The sequence below is a fragment of the Phaseolus vulgaris genome, chromosome 10 (assembly GCF_051622355.1).
Source record: "Phaseolus vulgaris cultivar YP4 chromosome 10, ASM5162235v1, whole genome shotgun sequence".
Classification (NCBI taxonomy): Eukaryota; Viridiplantae; Streptophyta; class Magnoliopsida; order Fabales; family Fabaceae; genus Phaseolus; species Phaseolus vulgaris.
The window spans coordinates 9,531,100-9,557,622 of NC_143507.1; the positions used below are offsets into that span (position 1 = coordinate 9,531,100).

General features: G+C 33.6%; 1 protein-coding gene and 1 pseudogene across 5 annotated transcripts in view; both read right to left on the minus strand.

Annotated features, from left to right (window-relative positions):
- Window positions 1-17,562, minus strand: part of EDD1 (glycine-tRNA ligase) — a 34,762-nt gene extending 17,200 nt beyond the window's left edge. Inside the window, exons 1-19 of one of the 5 annotated variants that reach the window (XM_068621933.2) lie at window positions 17,199-17,562; window positions 17,042-17,092; window positions 16,308-16,375; window positions 15,514-15,595; window positions 15,339-15,402; window positions 14,327-14,382; window positions 14,115-14,192; window positions 13,796-13,870; window positions 13,645-13,715; window positions 11,350-11,466; window positions 11,126-11,227; window positions 9,353-9,479; window positions 7,131-7,214; window positions 6,819-6,905; window positions 6,390-6,491; window positions 6,242-6,305; window positions 6,083-6,138; window positions 4,916-4,987; window positions 4,695-4,777 (exon numbers count right to left, since the gene is read on the minus strand). In XM_068621933.2, the coding sequence (XP_068478034.1) occupies window positions 4,695-4,777; window positions 4,916-4,987; window positions 6,083-6,138; window positions 6,242-6,305; window positions 6,390-6,491; window positions 6,819-6,905; window positions 7,131-7,214; window positions 9,353-9,479; window positions 11,126-11,227; window positions 11,350-11,466; window positions 13,645-13,715; window positions 13,796-13,870; window positions 14,115-14,192; window positions 14,327-14,382; window positions 15,339-15,402; window positions 15,514-15,595; window positions 16,308-16,375; window positions 17,042-17,092; window positions 17,199-17,450 (1,691 nt within the window). In that variant the 5' untranslated portion in view covers window positions 17,451-17,562. Of the gene's footprint in view, window positions 1-4,694; window positions 4,778-4,915; window positions 4,988-6,082; window positions 6,139-6,210; window positions 6,306-6,389; window positions 6,492-6,818; window positions 6,906-7,130; window positions 7,215-9,352; window positions 9,480-11,125; window positions 11,228-11,349; window positions 11,467-13,644; window positions 13,716-13,795; window positions 13,871-14,114; window positions 14,193-14,326; window positions 14,383-15,338; window positions 15,403-15,513; window positions 15,596-16,290; window positions 16,376-17,041; window positions 17,093-17,198 lie in introns of those variants that run through there. The other 4 variants (XM_068621934.2, XM_068621936.2, XM_068621935.2 and 1 more) reach the window with 4 other exon arrangements.
- LOC150024202 (uncharacterized) lies at window positions 7,589-8,777 on the minus strand (annotated as a pseudogene).
- Window positions 17,563-26,523: the final 8,961 nt, after the last annotated feature.

The window sequence follows — 26,523 nt, forward strand, 5'->3', positions numbered from 1 at the left end:
AAAAAGAAACATATGGGCTAAGCCCATTACATAAATATGAGATATTTAGCAATATCTATAATATCTCATAATATCAAATAATATCTAATTATATATAATAATATCTAACATTTCCAAATCTTGTTCAAACTGCACTTTATTCTGCTCACAATACTGCTATTACTACTGGCTCTTCTGCTTATCATTTGTGGCACTCCCGGTTTGGTCATGCCCAACCAAGAGTGATTCACCAAATTATGAAGATTTGTAATATACCTTTTACTGCTAAACGTGAATTCTGTGAATCCTGTGTTGTTGGCAAGTCCCAACAACTTCCTTTTAATGCTTCTCAAACTATATACTCTAAACCTTTACAGCTTGTTTTCATTGACATTTGGGGGTCGTCTGCTACCCCTGCAACTAATGGTGCTACTTACTACATCTCTTTTGTGGATGCCTATACTAGATATGTTTGGTTCTACTTCACGCTAAATCTCAAGCCCTTACTGTTTTCAAATCTTTCAAATTATATGTTGAAAAACAAACTGGTTTTCCTCTATTAAGCATTCAAACTGACAATGCAAAAGAATTTCTCTATTTTAAATCTTTCTTGTTATCTAATGGCATATCTCATCGTCTAACCTGCCCTCACACTCATGAACAAAATGGTTATGTTGAACGTAAGCATAGGCATATTGTTGATATAGGATTGACTTTACTTGCTTGTTCAAAATTACCCATGCATTTCTGGGGCTATGCTTTCACTACCGTTGTTTCCATTATCAATGTTTTACCCACATTTGTTTTAAACAATCAAAGTCCATATTATCTGTTGTTTAACTCACAGCCTGATTATTCTTTTTACAAAACCTTTGGATGTGCGTGTTATCCTCTTCTTCGCCCACATAATAAACATAAAATGAGTTTTCGTTCATCTTTGTGCGTTTCTTGGCTATGCCTCCAATCACAAAGGTTACATGTGCCTCTCTCCAACTGGGCGTATGTATATTACTCGTCATGTTACTTTTAATGAATCTGTTTTTCCCTATGCTGTTTCATCTAACCCTTTCTCTTCTGTTTCTTCACCCACTAATAGCCCCCACTCCGATTCTTCACCCTCTTTAACTGTTTTTCAGCAACCGCCTGTTTATGTATCTCAACCAGCACCTCCTGACTCACAACCAACCACCTCAGATTCTTCCCATGAACATCCTGATTCCACTGCTTCTATGTCATCTCACTCTGACTTGTCTTCCACTACTTTCACTCCCCTCAATCCTGCTCCTCAAAACACTCACCCCATGCTTACACGCGCGAAAACTGCTCTACTTGGTCCAAGTGCCTTTACTGCTGCACCTGTTTTGCCTCTTCCCAAATCCACCAAAGAAGCCTTACATCTTCCCCAATGGCTTTCCGCCATGCAGGAAGAGTTTGTTGCTCTAACCACGAACAACACCTGGATTCTCACCACTCTTCCTCCTGGGGTTCAACCCATTGGTTGCAAATGGATTTTCAAAATAAAATACAATGCTGATGGCTCCTTTCAACGAAATAAAGCTCGCCTCGTCGCCAAAGGTTTTCATCAGCAACAAGGTTTTGACTATTTTGAAACATTCAGTCCTGTGATAAAACCTGTCACCATACGTATTATCCTTACTCTAGCTCTTCAATTAAACTGGTCTGTCAATCAAATTGATATTAATAACGCCTTTTTGTATGGTGATCTTGAGGAATCTGTATACATGGTTCAACCTCCTGGCTTTGAAACTGGTGATTCCAACACTGTTTGCAAACTTAACAAAGCTCTCTATGGGTTGAAACAAGCCCCTAGATCCCGGTTTCACAAGCTAAGTACTACTTTAATCTCTCTTGGTTTTCATCCCACTAAAAGTGACACCTCCCTCTTTCTTCACTTCCACAATAACGTTACTCTTTTTGTCCTAATTTATGTTGATGATATTCTAATTACAGGGAATTCTAACACTGTCATTCAGCGTCTGATTTACTCCCTCAGTCAGCATTTTGCTCTAAAAGACCTTGGCACTCTCCATTATTTTCTCGATGTTGAAGCCACTTGGACATTGGATGGAGGCTTACATCTCTCTCAAACCAAATACATTCAAGACCTCCTCCATAAAACCAACATGCTCTCCTCCAAGCCTCAACCAACACTCATGCTCTCCACTACTCGTCTAACAAAAGACGCTACCACTGTTGTAGACGATCCTTCCCTCTATCGCTCAGTGGTAGGCTCGCTTCAATATATACTTATCACTCGTCTAGAACTCGCCTATAGCGTCAACAGAGCGTGCCAGTTCATGAACAACCCTCAACATCACCATTGGAATGCTGTTAAACGTATTCTCCGCTACCTTGCTGGCACTACCACTCATGGGCTTCATCTTCGCGCCCATCCCAACTCACTAAATGCCTTTGCTGATGCTGATTGGGGTTCTGACCCTGATGACAGGAAATCCACCTCAGGCCTTGTTGTTTATCTTGGATCGAATCCTATTGCTTGGCTTTCAAAGAAACAAAAGGTTGTTTCTCGCAGCTCCACAGAAGCTGAATATCGCAGCATTGCTGCCACGCTTGCTGAACTCAAGTGGATACAGAATCTGCTCACTGAACTTCGTCTTCCTCCTACTCTTCCCACCATTCGATCTGATAATCTTGGCGCTGTTCTCCTTGCATCCAATCCCATTATGCATTCCAAGACCAAGCACTTTGAACTTGACCTTCATTTTGTTCGGGATGCTATCCAAAAAAAGCAGTTACAACTTCTACATGTCCCTGCTACACTCCAGATTGCTGATGTCTTTACGAAACCTTTAAGTGTTGGCCCGTTTTCAGCCTTCTCGCATAAATTAATGGTGTATCCTAAACCATCAATTTAAGGGGGGGATATTAGGTATAACAGTATTAACTGTTATTAGGTATAACAGTCTTAACTGTTTGCATTTACTTTGTATTACTACTGCACTGGGTACTATTAATACCCAGCCTTCCCTGTACATTACACACTGAATCATATAATAAAGATTACTCATTCTCTATCTTTCTTCTCTCTAATCTCTCCTTCTCTCTATACTCTTATAGTCAGCACTATGGTTATCCGCTGATGTTTTTCCAGCAAGTATTTTTCACTGTTGACAATTTTAGGACAGATTTTTCTTTTGACAATTATCGTGCCCTTTGAGCATTTTCACTTCCCAACAGTCACTACACTCTGAGTGTTTTTGCTTTCCGGAAACATCTGTGTACTCTGAGCATTTATTGGTTGCCATTTTATTGTTTACTGGCAACCGCATGTAATCTGAACATTTTTGCTTTATGTTTTCTCAAAGAAATTGAACAATAGAAAACTTTGCAAACAAACTGAACTGTTTATTATTTTCACTCATGAAATAAAAAGCAAAAAACACACAGTATCTCATTCTAGTGTAAAAGCTGAATTTGGAACCCTTGCTCAAAGTATGTGTGAAGAACTCTGGATAAAAATCATACTAGATAGAGGACCTTAAAATAAAAGTTTGCATCACTATGCAATTGTACTATGATAACAAATCAGTCATGAGCATTGCTCATAAACAAGTACAACTTCATAGGACCAAACATATATTGAAATTGGTAGACACTTCATCAATGATAATCTCAACAGAGGTCTTTTCGTTACTGTTAGATATAACAGCCAATGTAATGGACTTAGCTCATACTTTTTGTTTGATTTATCACTGTATAAGCATAACCCTATGTGGTCAATACACACAAGGTATTTATCCTATTTTATTCTCCTTCATTTTAATATGGTATATAAAGCTAGGGTAAAATCCTTGACTTCCCGATAAACCCACTGCTCACCGGACTTTTTTTTCGCTCCCACCGATGCGCCACTGTTTGGACTGGCGACATCACCGTTGGGTTTGTCTTGGCCAGGCAACCACCATGCCATCAGGATCACGACAATCAAAGTCCGCACACGCTCTCATGCACCTCCTCTCTGTAGTTCACTGCCACAATGCGTGGCTGCACGTCAGTTGTCCGTTCCGACGACGCTTCATATTCACGGGATTGCCTCACCATCCTAGTGCTGGATCTGGCCTTGTCTTTTTTTATCGGAGCCCGGTTAATTTTAGGATTTTTCTCTCTCTTCTAAGGTGTTTCTCTCTCACCTTCATCTATGGCCTCTTCTGCTGCCACTATGCCTGACCCATCCATCTATACTAATTATGACAAATTGAATGACACTAATTATGATACTTGGGCTTCAAACATTAAACTATGACTTAAGAGTCAGGGTTATGTAGATCATCTTACCCAGAGTATGGCCAATACATGAAATTTTATAAAGCTGTGTCAAGGTGTGCACAATTCACACCGACCCTTATCTACATCATTGATTATACAATAATACCCATAACTGCAAAAAACATAATGTAATGCAATGTAACAGAAATCACAATTTAAAAACCTAGCTTATAATAATTTTCAATCATCTATCTTCTTCTCTAATCAGCTAACTGTTACAGCCAGATAACTTAGACTAACCAGCCTATTTAATTGGGGATCTGCTAATAGTGTTTAGTTTATAAAATCTCTTCAAAAGACATGGAAACAGTTATGAGTAAGCATACAACTCATAGGCACAAAGTCCGGAATGACACATGGTTTAGGAGAGGGCAAAGTAGAGATAATATCTAAAAAGAATAAATTACCTTATCACCCCAGCAAACGTAAATGGGACTACTACATCTCCATGCAGAGCTAAAATCCAACGGATAGGCCTGCTAAACATCACCTGTATATTAAAAGTATAGAAACATGTTAATTTATGTAACCAGTGATTTCCTTTACTCCACAATAAAACAGCGTGATAGCATTATATAATCTTCAATTATTTATAACTTCATGTTGCAGAGGATAGTTGTCATGTTACCTGAGAATTCCAACGCATTGTCTTCGGAAAAGAAATTTTAGCAATAGTAGCAGGCAAATCTTCAGACAAGACCTGATAAAAGTATAACAAATCAGCAGCTATAGCATTTTTCATATAAAGTCTGTAAGAGGCAGAGAAATAAACCCTAGATGACAGGTTGTAAGATTCACATCTCAAAACTCTTGAATGGAACCGTGGTTAGAACTTGTCCTTGAATCTATCTCAAGTGAATTTGCCTTGAATTTCCTTTTATTGTGTATTAGATGAGAAACAATTGGAAAGATTAACCATATTTATGAATGATATAACTGTAAACAGAAGAAATTAGGTATCTTTTGCTAAACTATTAGATATCACAAATAGTGTACTGTTGTGATAATTGGGACTTCAATCAAAATCAGTCTCCCAAGTTTAGCATAGGTAACTAACTGGACATAATCAAAACAGTTGGCATTCTCTACATTCCATTAGGTTTGTACATCTCCAAAATGTTGTCTTTAAGACTATGAAGTTCACAGAGCACAGAGAAATAAACCCTAGATGACAGTTGTAACATTCACATCTCAGAAGTCTTGCATGATATCATGGAACCGTGGTCAGAACTTGTCCTTGAATCTATCTCAAGTGGATATGCCTTGAATTTCCTTTTATTATGTATTCAATGAGAAACAAATGGAAAAATTAAGCATATTTATGAATGATATAGCTGTAAACAGAAGAAATTAGGTATCTTTAACTAAATATTATATATCATAAACAGTGTACTGTCTCGTGATAATTGGGACTTCAATCTAAATCAGTCTCCCATGTTTAACATAGGTAACTAACTGGAGATAATCCAAACTCATTCATCAAAACAGCTGGCATTCCTACACTATTGGGTTTGTACATCTCCAAAATCTTTAAGACTATTAAGTTCACAAAGCACTTTTTAGTGAAACCAAGCGTACAATATTGCACTATTATCTTAAGCCTCATTTCATTTTATGAAGTGCTCAGTTGATCCTATATACAACATTTATAAATCATATTATTAGAATATGTCGTGGTATATTGGCCTATTTAAACAAATACCTTTAAGAAACAGACACTCACATTTGCAATACTTGTTTTAACAGAACATATAAAACCCACAAAAAGGCAAGACAAGGAAAAAAGAACAAAAACCTCCAAAGCATATCTTGAAGACTCCTTTACATGTGCATAAACATATTCTGTTTTCCCTGCAACATCAAGTACCTATTAAAGGACTGAACTTATGGTACAGAGGTATATTAGCAGTAAAATACACTCACTCAACAAGTCTTTCTGCTTCTGAATACTCACCATCGACCTTTCTGTATACTAGGTCCAGTGGTACAGAGTATCTACGACAAAAACCCTCAATGGCCTGATACAAAAAATATAAATGTAGGCACCATTTCATGAACATCAACACTTACGATAAAAATAAAAGCCTCAAGCATAGTAAAACCTTTGTGGGATTTCCCTCATGATCAAATGCTTTTGACACAGGAGGACCTCGAACTTCAACCTCCTTTTCAGCCTGTTTTGTGTAAAGATTTTGAACAGCAACCTGTGAAGTTCACAATATGAAAAATTTATGATTACAGTCATTACATATCTGAAGAATTCTAAAATTTGAATATTTTATAACGTTTGCAAGAACAAAACATAAATTTCAACTGTTGTATTTATGATTCTATCCATACTTTTTGGTGATACTATCTATTAATCCTGGATAGGAATTACTGCAAATGCTTCACATAAGATTTTATCCTTTTATACAGAACATAGATTATATAATGAGGTAACACTTAGAGGGTATGAACAATAAGGATGAGGAATAATGCAACACATTAAGAAACAAGAATTGCATATGAAAGACAGTTTATTTCCGCACCACTAATCTACGCGGAGTGCCAAAAGCTTGCACTTCACCATGGTTTAGCCTTTGCCGTTCAAGCAGTTGCAGCACTAAATCTTTCAGCTACAATGACCAGCATAGTAAAATCAATGTTAAACAATGAATAATAATAATAATAATAATAATTCACAGGAAAAATAACAATAATTATCTAGAAAATAGCTGAAACAACTTATATCACGTAAAAGTGAAAAAGAACACATTTGAAATCCAGATGAGAAGTTAAACAAATGATAAATTGGAGGTTACTATATTCATGATTTTTAATTAGATGAAAACAAGTTATACTTGATTACTGGCATCAACAACATCTTGAGGCGGCATCTCTTCAGTCCCAATTTCAAGAACAAATGCTCTTGAATGATCATGCACCTATATAACCAGAGAAAAGATATAATTTACATTAATATTAATATATGAATAAATTTGTGGAAAATAATCAATAAATATACTCTTGCTCAAGCTAAATATTGAAAGATTAAGTTTTCCAATCCAGTCTAAAGTTTGTATTGAGTTAAGAATCAAATAAACTACATCCAGAAATTATACATGTAAAATCAAATACAAGACGGAATGTTCTTTGAAGCAAGGATACCTGCAAACAGTAACAATTCTGCTATAAGAGAACAGTATAGGAAATACAATTCAGCCGTTTTAGAGAAAGATGACATTCTAGGAGAAACCAGTTAAGCCTACGAGGTCATATTTCCAACAAGACATGGGAAGCCACTAGAAAACCTAAGCATCATTGTACGGATCTCAACATAACAAGACCATGAGTTCTAATTGTTGTTAGAAAGGTGAGTTACTTCTTCAATTCATGGACTTTGACTCTCCACATATTGTGAAATGCAAGTTGTTGACAGGTTCATAGTTGTAAAAGATTGCACTATTGGATTTCAACCTCAAATATTCCTAATATTCTGCATTAGAGAACTTTGGTTCAACAACTTTAGATTGGAAATATTAGTTGTCTTGTTAGGAAAGTCATGCAAAGAGTAGCAATTTCCTTGAGTATGACCTATTCTTTTACAACACGTGCATTGAGGACGTCCTCTACCACCTCGCCCTCAACTAGTGCTATGACCTCCTCTTCCACAAGTAGATACCATGGCAGAAGACTCTGCATATTCTTGAAAATTTCTACTCTTAAGAGTTGGAACACAAAAAAGTCATGTTGTCAAGATTTCCACATAAGCAACTTCTTGACTAGTTCAACTTTGATCACAAACATGATCAAAATTTGGATTCCTAACATGAAGGATCATAAACATATAAACTTATCCAACTTCATTTTCATTGCATCTAATAAATCAACCTCCAGGAGCATATTCAATTCTTGATTAAGCTTCAGCAATTAAAGACATCATGTCATTATCAGTTTGCTTGAGAGGCCAATCGATTAGCAGAATTATAAAGACGTTGGATATCATTTGCAAAAACATTTTGAGTTTTTTTCCAAAAAGAGTTACATGTCTTGAATGATCCAAGAGTGCTCAAAATATTGGGTTCCACTTACTGTTACAATAAAGCACAAAGCTGAAAATCAGTTTTCTTCCGAAGCTTAATCTGATGGTACTTTAACTCCATCTTCTTCTAGGTGATCACAAAAACCTTGACCAAGGAACCAAAGTTCAAAGGAAGCAAACCAAGACATGTGGTGTTTTCCATTTAGTTTCTCAGAAGTTATAATAGGAGTCCCTAAAAAAGAGGTGGTAGTTCCTAAAGACATGTTGAAATAGGGTAGAGGCAAACAATCCCGTGAAGGAAAAATAAGATTGCAGGACAGAGAAACCATGAGGAAACCTTGACCCTTGCACCAAACAGCACCTAAACGAGAAACAACAACATAAATGTGCTCAGCAGGTGCCAACGAGTCAATTGGCGGTGGACCAAATGAATTCCAGCCACAGGAAGGCGATGTAGGCACACTTGCTTAGGTTTGGCTAAGAGAAAGATGTCGTCTGGCAGAGTTTTGTCACGGGACCACCAACAGTGGATCGCACTCCTCCAGGCGCACCAAACCCTAATTTCAGAAGACGAAGCAACAATGGTTGATGGTGGTGGACAAGACAGAGATAGGCAAAGCGGAATCGACCCACTCTAATACCAACTTATGATAAACGAAAGAGAAAAGAAATATATATTAGAGTTTAATTCCCCTCTCTTAGGTTCTCATATTTTAATAACAATGGTAGTTCAGATACAATATAAGAGAGAGAAGAGTAAAGAATAAGAAGAGTAATATCTAGAGGTCAAGGTACAGAGATAGGTACAACACAAAACAGTTGTTCAATAATGCCTATTCAAGACCTAATCCAACACAAGAAGAATTGCTCAGATACCTGTAAGTGAGGCTTATTTGAGTCGTGTTTTAAATAAATAAAAAAAGCAGATAAAACTATAAAGAAACTTGGAAACAGAAATTCCAAAGGAAAAAAATTGCCTGAAACAAACATCAAAATTTCACACAGGATAGATTGACGGGACTGATCCACATGCAAACTAACCTTCACACATGCAGCTTCCAAAACTCCTTTTGGCAATACAAAATGATCAGGTTCAGAGATAAAACCAAGGGGAAAGCCAAGCATCTCTCTTGTCTTCAACCACAGTTGAGCACATTGGCGAGCCAAACTGGAAAAACCAGGATGGAAAAAACATGAAATGTAGAGAATCAAGAGAAAGAAGCATACAAGATAACAAAATAACTAACAAACTAATGTGATAAACAGTATATACTAAAACCCTAAAAAATCCAAACATCCACAAATGAACACTAGATTTGAGCTGAAGTGTAAGGATACCTTAACTTGATGACCATTATACTCCCTCTAGTGTGTTTTAAAGTAGAAAATAGCTTATAGTTACAACTATGCAAGAGTAGCATGAATCCATTAGGAAGCCACTCATTACTAAGTTTAATGTTAGGAAGGAGTGCAGAGGATCTGCTCCTCTCAGCAGCGCAATGGTTCATGGTTGATGTAACAGATTGCAAGGAAGGAATCAAGGGGAGTTGAGATAATAGGAGGGAATGGTTAAGGTTACAAATTTCCTGTGAGTGAGGCAATAAAGAGGAACAATAAGGAAGGAAATTTTTTTACCTGCATGAATGCAGTTAGAATATTAAAAAAATATATTTAATTTATTACTTAAATTATCTCTTAGGATTGGTTTGTTATCTTAGTATCTTAAATTGTCCTTAAAGATTGGTTTTATTATCCTAGAATATCTCCTAGGATTAGTGTTCATACTTTTATTAATTATCATGATTTGTTTCTTTTTCTTTAAGTAGAATTAGGAGTCTATTAATTAGTATCATAAGGGTCAGTGGCTTAGTCTTTTACACAAGATCATTGGAGCAAATCCTATTAATAATTCAAGGATAATGTCTTTTCTTTCTTTTCTCCTCTCGCCTATCCGTTGAAAACCTTGTGATTCAACAAATATAAAAGGAGAAGGGGGAAGACAACAAATGGGGAGATATAGAAGAGTGAGGGAGAGAGTAAGGACTCTGAGATAAAGGCACTACCCATTTCCTGTTTCAGTTCATTTAAGCAAAACTTTTTAGTTTTTAAATGAGTCATTTTCTTCTGCTGAAATGAAATATATGAATGAAAGAAAGATGTTTTATAAAACAAAACTAGTTTTTCTTCTATTTGTTCAACAATTGGATAATTGCGGTTATATGTTACTAGTCTAGGTTTAATCTTCTTAACAATGGGTATTCTTTCAAGAACAATATGGGCTGACGAAGGATCCAGAGATCATATTGGAATTGGGATCATTTCTTCATTTTCCTAAATTCAAATCAGGCAAATACATGTATCCACAGAAGAAATAACACAGTAGTTTCCTCATAACTGTGTGTACTTCGATCTTGCTTATATCAAAATTGTACAAGTCTGGGCCATAAATAACAACATATTACTCTCCCAAAATTTCTAACTTAGAAGACAAGACAAAAAGCCTTAAAGTTCATGAATCCTAGATTTCCATATCTGATTGATATGTGATGAATATTTTGCACTAGACAAAAAAGAAGTCAAGAACAGAATTGTTTCAGCATTTAAACAAGAATACCATAGATGATAATATTAAAGACAAGAACTTCGGAAAAAAATATCACTAATGTCTCCAACTTTTGATTTGAGAGATTTTCACAGGACAATATCATGACAATCTCAAGGATTAATTTTCAATTGTGATTATGACTTAACAAAACTATCAAAGTGATACAAATATATATAGCTGCTTCATTTACTGATGTCACAGAGCATTACCTACGCATGCGACCAAAATAACGAGCTCGCTCTGTTACTCCAACAAAGCCTCTGGAGTCTAAGATATTAAAAGCATGAGATGTTTTCAGGAGCTGATCATACCTAGCATGTAGTGGTAAAACGTACATCAGAAGCACGGACAGAGAAGAAACAGAAAGCATATTGAATAGATGATAAGAGGAAATAAATCCAATAAATAGAACATTTAAATGTCATAAACATACGCAGGGATTGCAAAGCCAGAAGAAAGTAAGCTACGAGCTTCCTCCTCAAAGAAATCAAAATGTTTTTGAACGTGATCAACACTAGCATGCTCCAAGTAATATGCACTCATTTCCTTCCTAGAAAGGGCAAAATATAGTCACCATTAATCAACAACAAAGTCAATATTACTAAAAATTAGGGACCCATAAGAATCTAAAAAATGCTGCCACTAAGGAATGCCCTAAAAAACTGAGATATGTAGATTATAACAGTTGAGAACCACTATTGACTATACTAGAGCTTCGGGTTGAGTTATGCAGGGCGAAATTCAAGAAATTATATAAATTGATATCATTAAGCTCTCTAATAAAATTCATATTGAAATATGATATAATTGTGCATTACTTCAAAATTCAAGTTTATAAGAATTTATAATGATCAACTGCAATGAAGTGTACGCGTAATGAAAAACACTAAAACAACCCATTTTGCATGACTATAGCCAAAATCACAAAAACTGAGGAGAACAATATTCTTGGAAGCTTGAGTGTGACAGTCGTTTAAATGTCATTTTTTATTTAGAAGAATGCAAATATATCAATGGTGAGGAGGAAATTATAACAAAAAAGGGGGGACAAGATATTCTCACAAAAAGAGAAACAAGAAAACCAAGCTTAACTTTTTTCCTTTGCTAGCAATTGGGTGCCTGTCAGATCTAATTTTTATCCTGATATTTAGGATAACCAGTGAACATATTCATAATTTAGGATGAATAAACCACTAGAATGGTTGATGTATCAACATAGCGTCTATAACTAATATATTTTATTCATATTAAACCAGAATTGTCCTTATGTTTTATCTACTAAGCACCTCTCACGTGTATTCCATGGCTGATACTGATAAATAATTCATATCCATCCCCAATTTTTTTAAAACAAGAGATCTTCACACTTTGTGATATATATTACCTAAGGCTCAAGTTCAGTCAACCCTTACCAGAGTCTTCAATATTTTCATCTATACAATTACTCGATTTCTATTCCAATCTTCCTGTGTCTTTCTAAGCACTTTGGCAAAGGCTGTTCCACAACAAGGCATTTGCATCATCCATTGTATAACCAAAGCTCTATTGTTCTTCCAGTGAAAAACGAAATAATTAAGAGGAATATGAAAGAGGAAGCATAATACAGTTCAACTGTTTTGCTATGCTTTTCCAATTATAATAAGTAGGGAACTACAAAATTGACATAGATGTCCAAGGTCATTAGTGCAGGATTTGCCTTTTATGGCCTTTAGTTATCACTTGTATTCCTCTCTTCTTCCACACCCAAACTATAGGTCTCTTGACCTAATGTTGTTCAACTTTGTTTTACTTGCTTTCCAGTACTTTGGTTGTCCTACTAGGATGTTTTGTCCTTAACAAGAGTCTCATTTCAAAACATGAACTCTTAGTTGAAAGAAAGTATGTTCTTACTACAGCGTTTCAGTTGTCTTTTTAACTTTCCTTGTCCTTCTCTACATTTACCACTCAATTTAAACCAAGAAAATGGCCATCTGAACATAAGCATTTTTTCCCTCATCAAAAAAGTTTTTTATATGTGTTTCAAATCTTACATCTACCAAATTATAGTATATAAATAGATGTACACCTCACCTAACAAGTCAATTTTGTGAGATTAATTTAGGCTTAAAGTTCACTTTCTAAAATGGTATTAGAGTCTATCCTAATAAAGTTTGAGCCTATCGTGTCACCCACTATTGGGTCCCCTCTATTCTCACAATTGAGATGTCTAGTTCTTAGTAAATGAGAATGTGTTGGAGATCTCACATTGACTAAAGATATGATCAAATTATATCATATAAGTGGGGTGCAAACCTCACCTTAAATCCGATTTTGTGAGGTTGAGTTAGGCTTAAATTCTACTTTCTAAGATAGAATCAAAGCCTATAAGAGTATATCCTAACAAGATTTGTTGAACTTATCATATCACCCGCAATCAGCCCCTTCTATTCCCATGCTCAAGAAGTCAAGTCTTTGGGGTGAATGCATATATTGGAGATCCTACATTAACTACAAATATAACCAAATTATAGTACATAAAGTGAGTGAAAATTTCACCTTACTAAGCCGGCTTTGTGAGATTGAGTTACGATTAAGGTTCACTATCTAAAAATGTTATAAAAGAAAATGTAAAATAAATATAACAAATAAAAAGGAAAGATCTACATTTTTTTATGATAACTCCAAAATATTTCACTACAAAAAAATAAAATGAAATGCAATTCAGCCAGTGGTTAAAGTAATCAAGTACTCATTCTCCAAGAACAACTCTCCATATGTAATTCCATCAGAATATTTTATCTTCTTGAAGTGATCAACCCCCTATCACAAAATTTATGAAACTTAAGTAATTTATTGGGTGATAGAGATTAATTGAAGAAAAAGAAAATTAGCCAACTTACCTGCAGTAACATAAGGATACGCTCAAGGCCATAAGTAATTTCCACAGATACAGGTGATAACTGGAGACTTCCAGCCTGGAGGGAGACAGAGAGTTGAGATCATGAAAGTACATTGGTGCATCGTTTTTGTTTTAATGAAAGAAAAGCATTCAAAGGTTGCATCATGGAAAATGACCGTAAATAAAAAAAACTATTTTCTTACACTTTTTCTTATAGAAAAAGTTCCTACGTCTTTTTAAAGCAGGATATGTCTTCTCTCAAATAAATTTTCTTCTCCGTCACAAAATAATAATAATTATTCCGTCGGAAAGAAAAATACCTGCTGAAAGTAGGTGAATTGTGTAATCTCCATCCCATCCATCCAAATTTCCCAGCCCAAACCCCAAGCACCAAGAACCTATATACATTTTCAATTCTCATATGGATGACATTACAATTTTATTAGATTTAAAACACACAAAAAAGAAAAAAAGGTTTAAATTTCCTTTAAGTAGCACTAAAAGGTATATAAACCAAAACAAAAAATATTACCGGACTCTCCCAGTTATCTTCCACAAATCGTATATCATGTGCGGCAACATCAATACCTATCAAAGATGTATGCAGTCCACAAGTTCATATTCAAAGTTTTTAAAGTGGAAAATGGATAAAATAAGGTATAATAAGAACTGCACAAGTTTCAAAACTGTTGTCTTGTTTGTAGTAGTTAATTAATTTAAACTTCTTTCACCTTATTTGAATGGTTAAGGCATACCGGTAACTTGATTTCAAGGGGAGTAAAAAGTGAGGCAGGTAGACCCTTTTGCCCTCTCTTATTTATACTGTTGGTTGATGTTTTGATCCATTTATTAAGATATGGTTCCAAGCAAGATTTTAGTATGGGTCAATCATTAGGTGGGTACTTCCTCATACTCTAGAGGTGTTAGACAAGGAGATCCTTTATCTCCTCTGCTTTTTTCTGCCTTGCAGAAGAAGTGTTTGCAGAAGTATAATGAGTGCATCAAGTTAAAAAGAGATAATTAGTAATACATAGCTGATCAGCCACCATTTACAACAGTAAGATCTATACTCAGTAATATTCTAACTAGTGCCAACTATGTAAATGAATCTAGACTGAAATTCTTACAGTCAATAAACATCAACAAACTCACCCTAACTCCCATAACCAATTATCCCTTCTAACCTAAAGTCACAAGCTCCCAAAACACAAATCCTAAAACCAAATTGAAGATCACCTTTAGTAATTAGAATGTACATTGAAGAGGCTAAAGAGGCAAAGACATAAATGATAAAAACTAATAGAGCCTGTGCATGCTCTACAAGGAAATTGAAATAACTTGTAAAACATCAACCCAAAATCATAATAAAGAGAAAGGATTCAAAGCTTCTTAGTTTTCATACTTCTTTTGTAAGGTTCCCTTTCCATTGTCATGCAAGTTTTCTATGTGTATGCTTAATGCTCATAAGTCAACAGAAATAACAGTTGAACAAAAGTATACAATCTATTTCAAGTGAATCAAAGAATATCAGACTCGATTACAACCTAAAGCAGAGAGGCTGCGGATAAAAAGATCCTGGGAGTTTCCAGGATCAGGCTTCAATATCACCTGAGATCAGAAAACAACTAAGAATTCAATGCTTGAAATAAACATGAATTATTCAAGAAAAAACAATTTTAACTTTAAATTTGTGAATTTGATTATGTCATCAAACTAGACCTGAAATTGAGTATGTCTTTGGAGCCTATTCGGGTTTTCTCCGTATCGACTATCATCAGGGCGGACGCTAGGTTCCACATACCTAACATAAAAAAAATAAAGTACACCGTCAATTTCTGATTCAAAACCCTCACACTCTGCATTCATCGTCATAAATAATAATAACAATCATTCATGCCAATGAAAATTGGTCATAATCCACCTGAGGGTACATAACCCCCCATTCTCGTGTTAACTAGTCACAGAGACCTAAATCCTAAGCTTATAAAACCAGTACACCTGCCATATAAAAATAGACACTCCATCCCAAGACCGATTACATAGCTCGACATAAATACACAGCCTGAGTGAAGGAACACAGCCCCCAGTCTGAAGCTTACTAAACACAAATACTTAAATCTTAAGTTCCTAAAACCAGTACAACTCTTATATAGACACTCCATCCCAAGTCCGACAACATAGCTCGACATAGATCGATCACAGCCCAACTCAGGTACAAGAACAAATAGCTTCCACTCAACACAAGTATACTTAAAACCAAAAGTATTTTCTGTAAAAAACAAAACACACTTCTAGTAGCATACAACATCAGAACTCAGTAATCATTATATCCACTGCTTCAGGGAAGGGAAGGACATGCACACTACTAGTACTAACTTCTAATCCTTTTTCCATTGAGGAAAAGATACCTTCATTAATTTCCAAACATTTAAGAAAATATCGTTGATCGAACAAAATGGATATTTTTAAAAACCAATGCATAAAGCAGTAACTTACATCTAAAACATACTTACGCGACATTCCATGGTTCAGGGCCAAGAACCCTTAAATATGTAAGAGGATTCATAGTCCCAGCTCCAACCTGCTCGATATAGCAAAATGAGAAGAAAAAAAAATCAAAGAAGATTCAATGTCACATTCCAAGTTCAAACTGAATCTCCTCATTACTTGAAGCCAACGCTTAAAAGTACACAACATTAACAACAACAACAACAATAATAATAATAATATATAATAAGAGAAAGTTGTCCATGCATTGCGTCATTGATAGAGTGAAGAGTTTACACACTATCATCCAATTACATATTGCTGTGTATGTTAAAATTTGTTGACTTACACTACTTAAATAACTTAAAAGTCATACCGAACATAATTTCCTATCGATTGTCAATGTAAAAAAATCCACATACGATTGACAGAAATTAAATTAAAAAAAAAAATAGTAAATTACACTAACACTCCTGAGGTTTTTTGAGATGCGCATAACCCCTCCTTATTTAACACTCACAATAGCCTCCTTCATGGGGTACAGGATATGTTTGTTAACCAATTAAAAAAAGTTACTGTAATGTATATGAGGTGTCACTGTCAGTGTAAGAACAGAAAAAGGAGAGGTACCGTGTGCAATCTCAAGGGAGAAAAAAACAGGCAATGTCAGTATAATATACTCAACAACATAGCAACGATACGGTTATAAGACAATTGAACCTAATTGATGAGTGACAATGCAGCAAGCTAATTTAACTACCTCTGTGTTGCTACATTGCATTATGGAACATCCAACAGAAGCCCAGTATTCCTGCAATTTCCCATACAAGATAACAAAATTTGAACCATTGAACAATGTTCATAATAAAATTAAAAGAAAACACGGAAGGATAATGCAATTCTGTAGATGCAAAGACCTGAAGGCGCTGAATGGCTTGCTGGAAGGTGAGGGATGAGGAGTTAACGGAACGATTGTCGGAGAGAGCTGAAGCAGAAGAGTGGCGTGAGAGAGAAGGTGAAGATGAAGGTGGAGGAGAATGAGGAGTGGTGGTGGCGGAGACGGTGGTGGCAAAGGGGCGGCGGAGGAGGAGGGAGTGGGAGAGGCGGAGGCGAGTGGTGGCGTGGGGTTTGAGAAGGGAGATGACTAACGGCAAAGCGAGGATTCCCATGGCGCGACCACGGGTGGTTGTTCCACAAATGGGGGATAAGATAGGGTTTATCAATTTTAACCTTTTCCTTCCAAATACTATTTCAAAATACTACCAAATAACAAAACCATTCGTACCTCAAAGGTGGTGTCACCATAAATATTTTTTTTTTATCAGCATCACCATAAATATATTTGCAATTTTAATAAGTTGGCTTATTATATAGTATCTCTTAAAAATATTGGTTATAATGATTATTTAAAAATATTTTTTATTAGATTTTTATTAGTAATGGAATGACGAATCTTCTTACAAATCTTCAAAGAGAGTAAAGTCAAATATCAATCAATTTATACCCCGTTTCATCCTTTGTCGTCCATTTATCATTCTCCTTTTGATCTTATTTATTATACTCGTTTAGATTTTGGGTATTTTTGTCTCAAGTCGTTTCATAATATAAAAGATACATGTAAAGATACCTTGACGTTCAAGTCAACTTATGCATGTTTAAGTGAGTTGTTAATGTTAAGATACCTACCTTTTACATGTCGATTCAATGTTGTATTCGTACACATATTTTATGGCTTCATGTACACTTGGGTATTTCCCTTGGTCCATATAATTTAATCTTTAAATTATGTTCCTAAATGGTAACATTTGGCAGGTGCATTTTACAGGTTCAGCTTGAGTGTTAGTGATGTGCTGAGTCGACGGGCCGAGTGATGGAGGACCATCCTAATATATATAGTTACCACAACTCAAGCTAAGAATAAAGAATTAGTCTTTTCTTGAGACTCTGTATTCTTGAACCAATCTTTAAAATAGGTTAAAAATAATTCAAAGACACTTTAGAAACCTTCACTTAACATTTAAGCAAAGGTTTATATAGCACTGCACTTCATGGCTTGGCTTTACCATAGTTAAGTACACTTAACTAAGGTGAAGGCATCCAAAAGGCACGATTTGTGTGATGGAAAAAACGCACGCGGAAGTAACACACAATCATGAATCAACTGCAGAAAAATAAACGACACAATATTTAACGTGGTTCGATCGCCAACTGCAACCTAGATCCACACGGGCAACTATTAGATTTTCATTCTATCCTGTTGCACACCAATTACAAGTACAATGATCTCCTTAAATAGATATTATAAAAGGGACACAATGATTAAGCCCGCTCACTAAACATGGTGTCTAGTCAGCCCAACCCAATTGGTCCTAGCTTCATACCCAACAATCTCCCACTTGAAGCCACAAAACAATATTCACCTGCGTTTCAACTGTGTACAATGATTAAACTCATTTACTAAACATGGTGTCTAGTCAGTCCAACCCAATTGGTCTTGAATTCATACCCAACAATCTTTCACTTGAAGTCACAGAACAATGTTCACCTGCGCTTCAACTGTATACATGTACTTTTGTAATCTGTCGACGAAACTCAATGTTCCACCTCTAGTTGCCACCAGCCTTCTTAATCATTTTGAAGACTTCATTAAAACTCCCCTGAGTTTCAACACGTCAGTCACTTACCCGTTCTCTGTTCCTACCAACTCCCACTTGCAAGAACTGCCGGATCTTGGAACAACCTGAGAACAAACACTCTCCATATTCAACAAAAAAAATTATGGAGAAGTTTCAACCACTGGAATACTGGTTATCCTAACCCACTATCGTCTAGGAACCTGCTGAAGCACGATCTGTGCTCCCACTGCCATAAGTACCTCTGACTGGTCTACGAGAACCTTTCCATGCTCGTTCATCCTGAATTTGACCTGTGGCTCTGGGTTTCTCTCTTTTAAAGACAACCCTCTCCTGCCAACGAGATTTTGTGAACCGGACTTTGTTTATCTTCTGAACTGGGATGGTCACTCCCTCAAACGATAATCTGACCATATACAACGAACCTCTCTTTCTTCCACGGGTCGTGACAAGATTTCCCTTGACGTTCTTCCACTGTTGATTTCCGAACTTCACATCATGTCCCTATTCGTCCAACTACCTAACAAAAATCACACTTTTCGTTAAGTTTGGAACAACTCTGACATCCTTCAAAGTCCAGAAATCGACTGGCGTCTTCAACACTATGTCACCCATGCCTGTAACATCAAAAGTTTTGTTGTCTACTAGTCTTACCTTTCTAAAGTTTTCAATAACTAGATTATGCAATGCTTCAAAATCCATGGCCCAAGAATCCACACTACTATCTGCGCAACAGACTAAAAGGTCCTCGTCCGCAAAGTCTTTTGCAATGTTGACTTATTTATCATTTGGGCATTGATTTCTGAAATGCCTCACCTCCTTGCAGTTCCAAAATGTTACACTTGAGTAATCCCGAGTTTTTGACTGTCTCCTTCTTTTGTTCTTGCTCTCACTATCTCTGATATTTTTCTTACCTCTGATGACATATAGCGATTCACTAGATAGTTCCCCATAACTTCTTCTTCGGACATCCTCGTCAAGAATGAGATCACGATTTTTCTCAAAAGTGAATCCATCGGATCCCGTTGAACTAGTAACTGTTGTAATCGTTCCGGACCAACTGTCAGGCAAAGATAATAACAGTAGTAAAGCTTGACCTTCATCATCGAACTTAATGCCCACTGACATAAGTCTGGCTAAGATCGAATATTGATGTGCTCAGTAACTAAAATGTCATAACTCCGTGCCGCAGCGAAAAATAGCCCGCACCTAGCACTGCACCGTCACGCACCGTCACTGCTGCACCAACAGGAAAAAGCACGCGCCACCCTACGTCTTTCGTCACTGCCATCGCACTGCACCTCGTGTCGTCTCGCTCACCGCAAGCACCTATATCTGTTCGCCGCGAAACACGATCCACCGCACTGGCGCACTCCGCCGCATTGCCTGGACATGACCCACTACGAGCAAGCCACCGTAAAACCCTAACTTTGGGACGCCGTTGCAGCCTCTGCGAAACCCTAACTTTGGGACACTAATGCCGCCCGTGTGAAACCCTAGCTTTAGGACGCTACCGCCGCCTCTGCGAAACCCTAACTTTGGGACACTACTGCAATCCCTGTGAAACCCTAACTTTGGGATGTTGTTGTCGCCTCTGCGAAACCCTAGCTTTGGGACACTACTGCAACCACAATTTTCATGTCTCGTCGATTAATTCTGCTGATCGGATCTCTAGTGTGTAAACGAACCAAGATCTTATGCCACTTGATGGGAAAAACACACGCGAAAGCAACACACACAATTATAAATCAACTGCAGAAAAATAAACGACACAAGATTTAACGTGGTTCGGTCGCCAACTGCAACCTACATCCACACGGGCAACTATTAAATTTTCATTTTATCATGTTGCACACCAATTACAAGTACAATGATATCTTTAAATAGAAATTATAAAATGGACACAATGATTAAGCCCACTCACTAAACATGGTGTCTAGTCAGCCTAATCCAATTGGTTCTGACTTCATACCCAACATTGTGATCACCTGAGCTGATAAACAAGTGAGACCTCTCCTGTAAAACTTAGACTTGGATAAAATTAAATGTGTTTCTAAATTTTCAACACTCTCTCTAATTCTCTATTAGCTAGATGCCCACAAGCCTAATGATGCCCACAAACCTAATGAAGTCTTAAGTAGGTTTATCTAACCTCTCCATTGAACCTAAAACTCATGCGTATTCATCTCCTCTTCCATCTCCATTTCGGTGCAACCTTAAAGACTTTTCCTTCATCAACTTCTTCCAAAACACAAAAACACCATTGCATGAGTCAGAGGTTCGCTTGTACAAATATTTGTTATTATTATTTTTTAATCCATTTTTTCTCTAATATGTAAATAGTTTATTTCTTTTTAAGATTGAGTTCATTGATGAATTAGAAAAATTAAAGAAAAAAATTATGAGTTGATAGACGAGTTTGAAATGAGAAAATAAATGTAAGAATTAAGTCATTTTATTAATGATAAAATTAAATTATACAAAAATAAATAAAAAAATATTTTAAATAAAAATTTAGTTAAAAATATAGAAACTTATAAAATAGTTAATCCTTAATTAAGCTTTATTTTTAATCCCATTTTCAATTCATTGACAAAAAAAATTGGTTGTTCCTAAAATACAGTTATTAATTTCATCAAATTAAAGCTGTATATATTAAATGTTGTAGTGAAATTAAAAAGGTTTTATTTTTGTTAAATATTCAATCTAAAAGAATAAGGGTTTATGTGATACTTGAAATAATTTGAAGCTTCATATGGATTAATCTAACTGTTTTTAAAATAAATTAAATGTTAAAAAGAAATAAAGTAAACAACTTTAAATATATCATATGACATGTGGTAGGGCGGTATAGGAATGCCTATATCCCTTCTAAATATTTTTTGTAAAAAATTATATTTGAGATATCCATAAACATATACAATTTTTATTATTTTAGATTTTAAAAAGTATTTTAAAACAAGTCTTTAAAATATAAATTCAGATAAAAAATTAATTTTAAAATATAATTAAAAGAAAATTACACATTAAACTATAAATGCAAATAAATTTAATCTCTAAAAAAACAAATTTAAAAAAGTTATACTTAAAGTATAAGTTTTAAAATTTATTTAAAAAAATTTAATTTCAATTTATAGGTCTAAATATACAAATCAATTTTTAAACCATTGTCTAATGTTTGATATTTCTTTCATTAATAGCTTTATTTGATTACTTAATTTTTAAAAATCATTGAAAAAAAATTCACTAACAATAATAACTAATATACTTGTATGTAGATACCTATTGAGGATATTCGTTTAATACACATTATTGATTTTATGGGGTATGGATTTTTTTTTCATTTTACACATGTGTATAAAGTAATTAGGTTATGGGTTAATAATATAAAACAAATAATTTACATAATTATCCTAATATAAACCGCTATATACATTTTGATGGTTTTACAATAATTATTTTAAAAGTTGTGTTAAATGTGATTTCTTAGTATATATTTGGAATAATGTTGACCATTGAACTCAATCAATACATAGATAAGCTTTTCATTTAGATGCATTCGTAATTGTGTCAAGAACCATTTAAACACATTATTGAATTAAAAGGTTTTAAATTAACAATAAATAATCATTAAACTCTATGTATAAACATTTGTAAGAAAATAAAGATGTGTGTCGTACAATTTGGACAACAAGTAGACATGGAAAAATCATATATAATTATAACAAAAAATATAAAATCATTTATGACAAAATGAGGGTAAACTATAAACACCTATTGCAAACGAGTGAGAAAAACTCAACACCTATAATTTATAAGGACTCAATAAGTTTAAAGTTTAGATCGAGGACGAAAATCAATTTTACGTAAAAATGTAAAGATGAAAAACATGTTTAACTTGTGATATGTTGATTCTAAACCAAACATTTTACTCAATAAGTTTAAAATTTAAATTGGAAACGAAAATCAATTTTACGTAAAAATGTAAAGATGAAAAACATGTTTAAGTTGTGATATATTGATTATAAACCAAACAGTTTTTTCTAAGAATATCTGTGAGTAATATGTCAAAAACATACTCAATGAGCATCATCTAGATTCACTTTAACCCATCTCATTTTAGGCTTCGTTTGGATCAGGGGTGTCACTGTTGGCGACGACGGAAGTCACAACAGCACCCCGTTTGGATCCATGCATGCTTGCAGGTGAGTGTGGAAGGAAAGATCAATTTGAGTGAAATGTTTATCTGCGCAAAGATGAAGAGAAAGTTGCACTGTAGAGTGGGAGTGCCAAGTCATCCGAAGCAAGTTACAACATTACCCTTGCTTTTGCTGGAATAAAGAGAAACAGTGCCCCCTGCGCCCTCTGCATGCATGCCACATGAAGCCATGAGATTCCTGACTTGGCTCAGGAATCGTTTGACTCTGTGTGAATCTGTGAAAGGAGAGTGAATGCAGTGGGTGAGGTAGGTGGGAGTGAAGCTGGCTATATAACAGCATGAAGTTCCTTCCTCCATTCACAGAAAACCAAAGAAACCGAGCCATCAGAGAGAGTGCATTGTAGTGTGGTTGAAGAGATTCCTATAAGCCATCTGCGTTTCTGTTAGGATACCTTGTTCATCTCACGTCCTGGGGTTGTTCTTGTGATTCATCTGGTTTAATCTGGGTTCATCTAAGGTGAGAGCTTTTTCTCTGCAATGGTGCATAATCGATTATGCCTCAATTAGAACCAGTCAGATAATCGATTATGGGGCAGATAATCGATTTTTCAAAGAACATAATCGATTATCTGTAAAAATTTACAGGCATAATCGATTATCTAGAGTGTTGAAAAAGGGCCATAATCGATTATTTTGTGCCATAATTGATTATGCTGTATTTTTGCCTACCAACATAATCGATTATCCTCTGTGTATAACTGAGAGCATAATCGATTATGTTCTATATTTCTTTGGAATTCTATGTTTCTTAATTTTTTTTATGTGATTTTCAGGCAGTGTTCTTCATCCTAAGTCATCCTATTGTGCTGCTGTTGTTGCTTATCTTCAGGTTTTTAATTTTTTTTATGTAAAGTTTTATTTATTTATTTTTGTTTTATATTTATGATTGGATGATTATGGTTTTGTAATATAATTTGTTTAGAATTTATTTTAGTTAATTATGTTAAGGAGTTAGTAAATTAATGTTGATTGTAATATAATTTGTTTAGACTTTAGTTTAGTTAATTATGTTAATGAGTTAGTAAATTAATGTTATTATTTGATTTATTGTTTTAATTTTTGTAGATAGTTATAATTTTGGTAAGATTTTAAAAAATATTTATTTGTATGAAATGAATGATTTTCAGAATGGAAACAAAAAATGTTAAAGTTTAGGTGATTAAAGAGAAGTGAATTTTTAAATTTTTGTATGAAATGTACAAAGTTATTATTTATTTAAAAATGAATTGTTTATAAAAAAGATTTACAAAATTTATTTTAGCCAGAATAAAATTCAAAATTTTAAAAATATTTTTGTAATTTTTGTTATAAGATTTAATTGTTATAAGAAAAAAATAAATGTATTTAAAATGAATATTTTTACAAGTGAAAATAGAAATTTGTAATTTGTAGGTTTTTTTTTATATGATATTTTAGAAGTGCTATTTTTAATTGATATTTTAATTATAAATGTAGAAAGTAATTATTTATTTCAAAATGAATTGTTTATGAAACAGATTTAAAAAAATTTATTTTGACAGAATGGAATTAAAAATTTTAAAAATATTTTCATAGGGTTTTCATTTTTGTAGATTAAACATAATTTATTAATGTTATAATAAAAAACATTATAAAAATGTTGTATTAATTAAAAATAACAGTAAAAGTTTAAAGTAGAAATATCATTTTGAGTTATTTTTTTTTAATTTGTATTTCACATAAGTTATTGGTGTTAGAATTAAATATTAAAAAAAATGTTATAGTAATTTAAAAAGTCAGAAAAAGTTTATTTTAGGATTCATAATAAATTATTACAAAGATAAATAAGTTTACAGAATCCAAATAAAAATTAATAATACGTAGTTAATATTATTTTAGATTGTACATAAATTATTACAAAGATAAAAAAAATGTATTTAATATGAATATTTTTACAAGTGGAAATAGAAATTCGTAATTTGTAGGTTTTTTTTTATATGATATTTTAGAAGTGCTATTTTTAATTGATATTTTAATTATAAATGTAGAAAGTAATTATTTATTTCAAAATGAATTGTTTATGAAACAGATTTAAAAAAATTTATTTTAACAGAATGGAATTAAAAATTTTAAAAATATTTTGATAGGGTTTTCATTTTTGTAGATTAAACATAATTTATTAATGTTATAATAAAAAACATTATAAAAATGTTGTATTAATTAAAAATAACAGTAAAAGTTTAAAGTAGAAATATCATTTTGAGTTAATTTTTTTTAATTTGTATTTCACATAAGTTATTGGTGTTAGAATTAAATGTTAAAATAAAATGTTATAGTAATTTAAAAAGTCAGAAAAAGTTTATTTTAGGATTGATAATAAATTATTACAAAGATAAATAAGTTTACAGAATCCAAATAAAAATTAATAATTTGTAGTTAATATTATTTTAGATTGTACATAAATTATTACAAAGATAAAAATAAATGTATTTAAAATGAATATTTTTAAAGTGGAAATAGAAATTTGTAATTTGTAGGTTTTTTTTTATATGATATTTTAGAAGTGCTATTTTTAATTGATATTTTAATTATAAATTTAGAAAGTAATTATTTATTTCAAAATGAATTGTTTATGAAACAGATTTAAAAAAATTTATTTTGACAGAATGGAATTAAAAATTTTAAAAATATTTTGATAGGGTTTTCATTTTTGTAGATTAAACATAATTTATTAATGTTATAATAAAAAATATTATAAAAATGTTGTATTAATTAAAAATAACAGTAAAAGTTTAAAGTAGAAATACCGGTATTTTTTTTTAATTTGTATTTCACATAAATTATTGGTGTTAGTATTAAATGTTAAAAAAAAAGTTATAGTAATTTAAAAAGTCAGAAAAAGTTTATTTTAGGATTGATAATAAATTATTACAAAAGATAAATAAGTTTACAGAATCCAAATAAAAATTAATATTCTGTAGTTAATATTATTTTAGATTGTACTTAAATTATTACAAAGATAAAAATAAATGTATTTAAAATGAGTATTTTTAAAAGTAGGAATAGAAATTTTAGGTTTTATTTTTATTTTATTTGTTTATATTTATTTGTTGTTTGATTAAATTATGTTATTGAATGATATAGTAATTTTGATTAATTTTTTTATTAAAATTAATTAAAAGTACGTTTTAGGGTAACTGTATTGGTGTATTTTTACACCGATACGGTAACCGCGTTCGGTATGAATTCGGAAAGAAATTATGACGAGGCAGAGATGGTACACTTTGAGGAAACAGTTGTAATTTATGACGATCTTGTTGCGGCGAACATGAACTTAATTTCACAAATCGAAGAACAAATAAAAAAAATAATGAAGGTGCATCAGTCATGATTCTTTGTATGATTGCTTTTGGATTGAAATTGTTACGCACA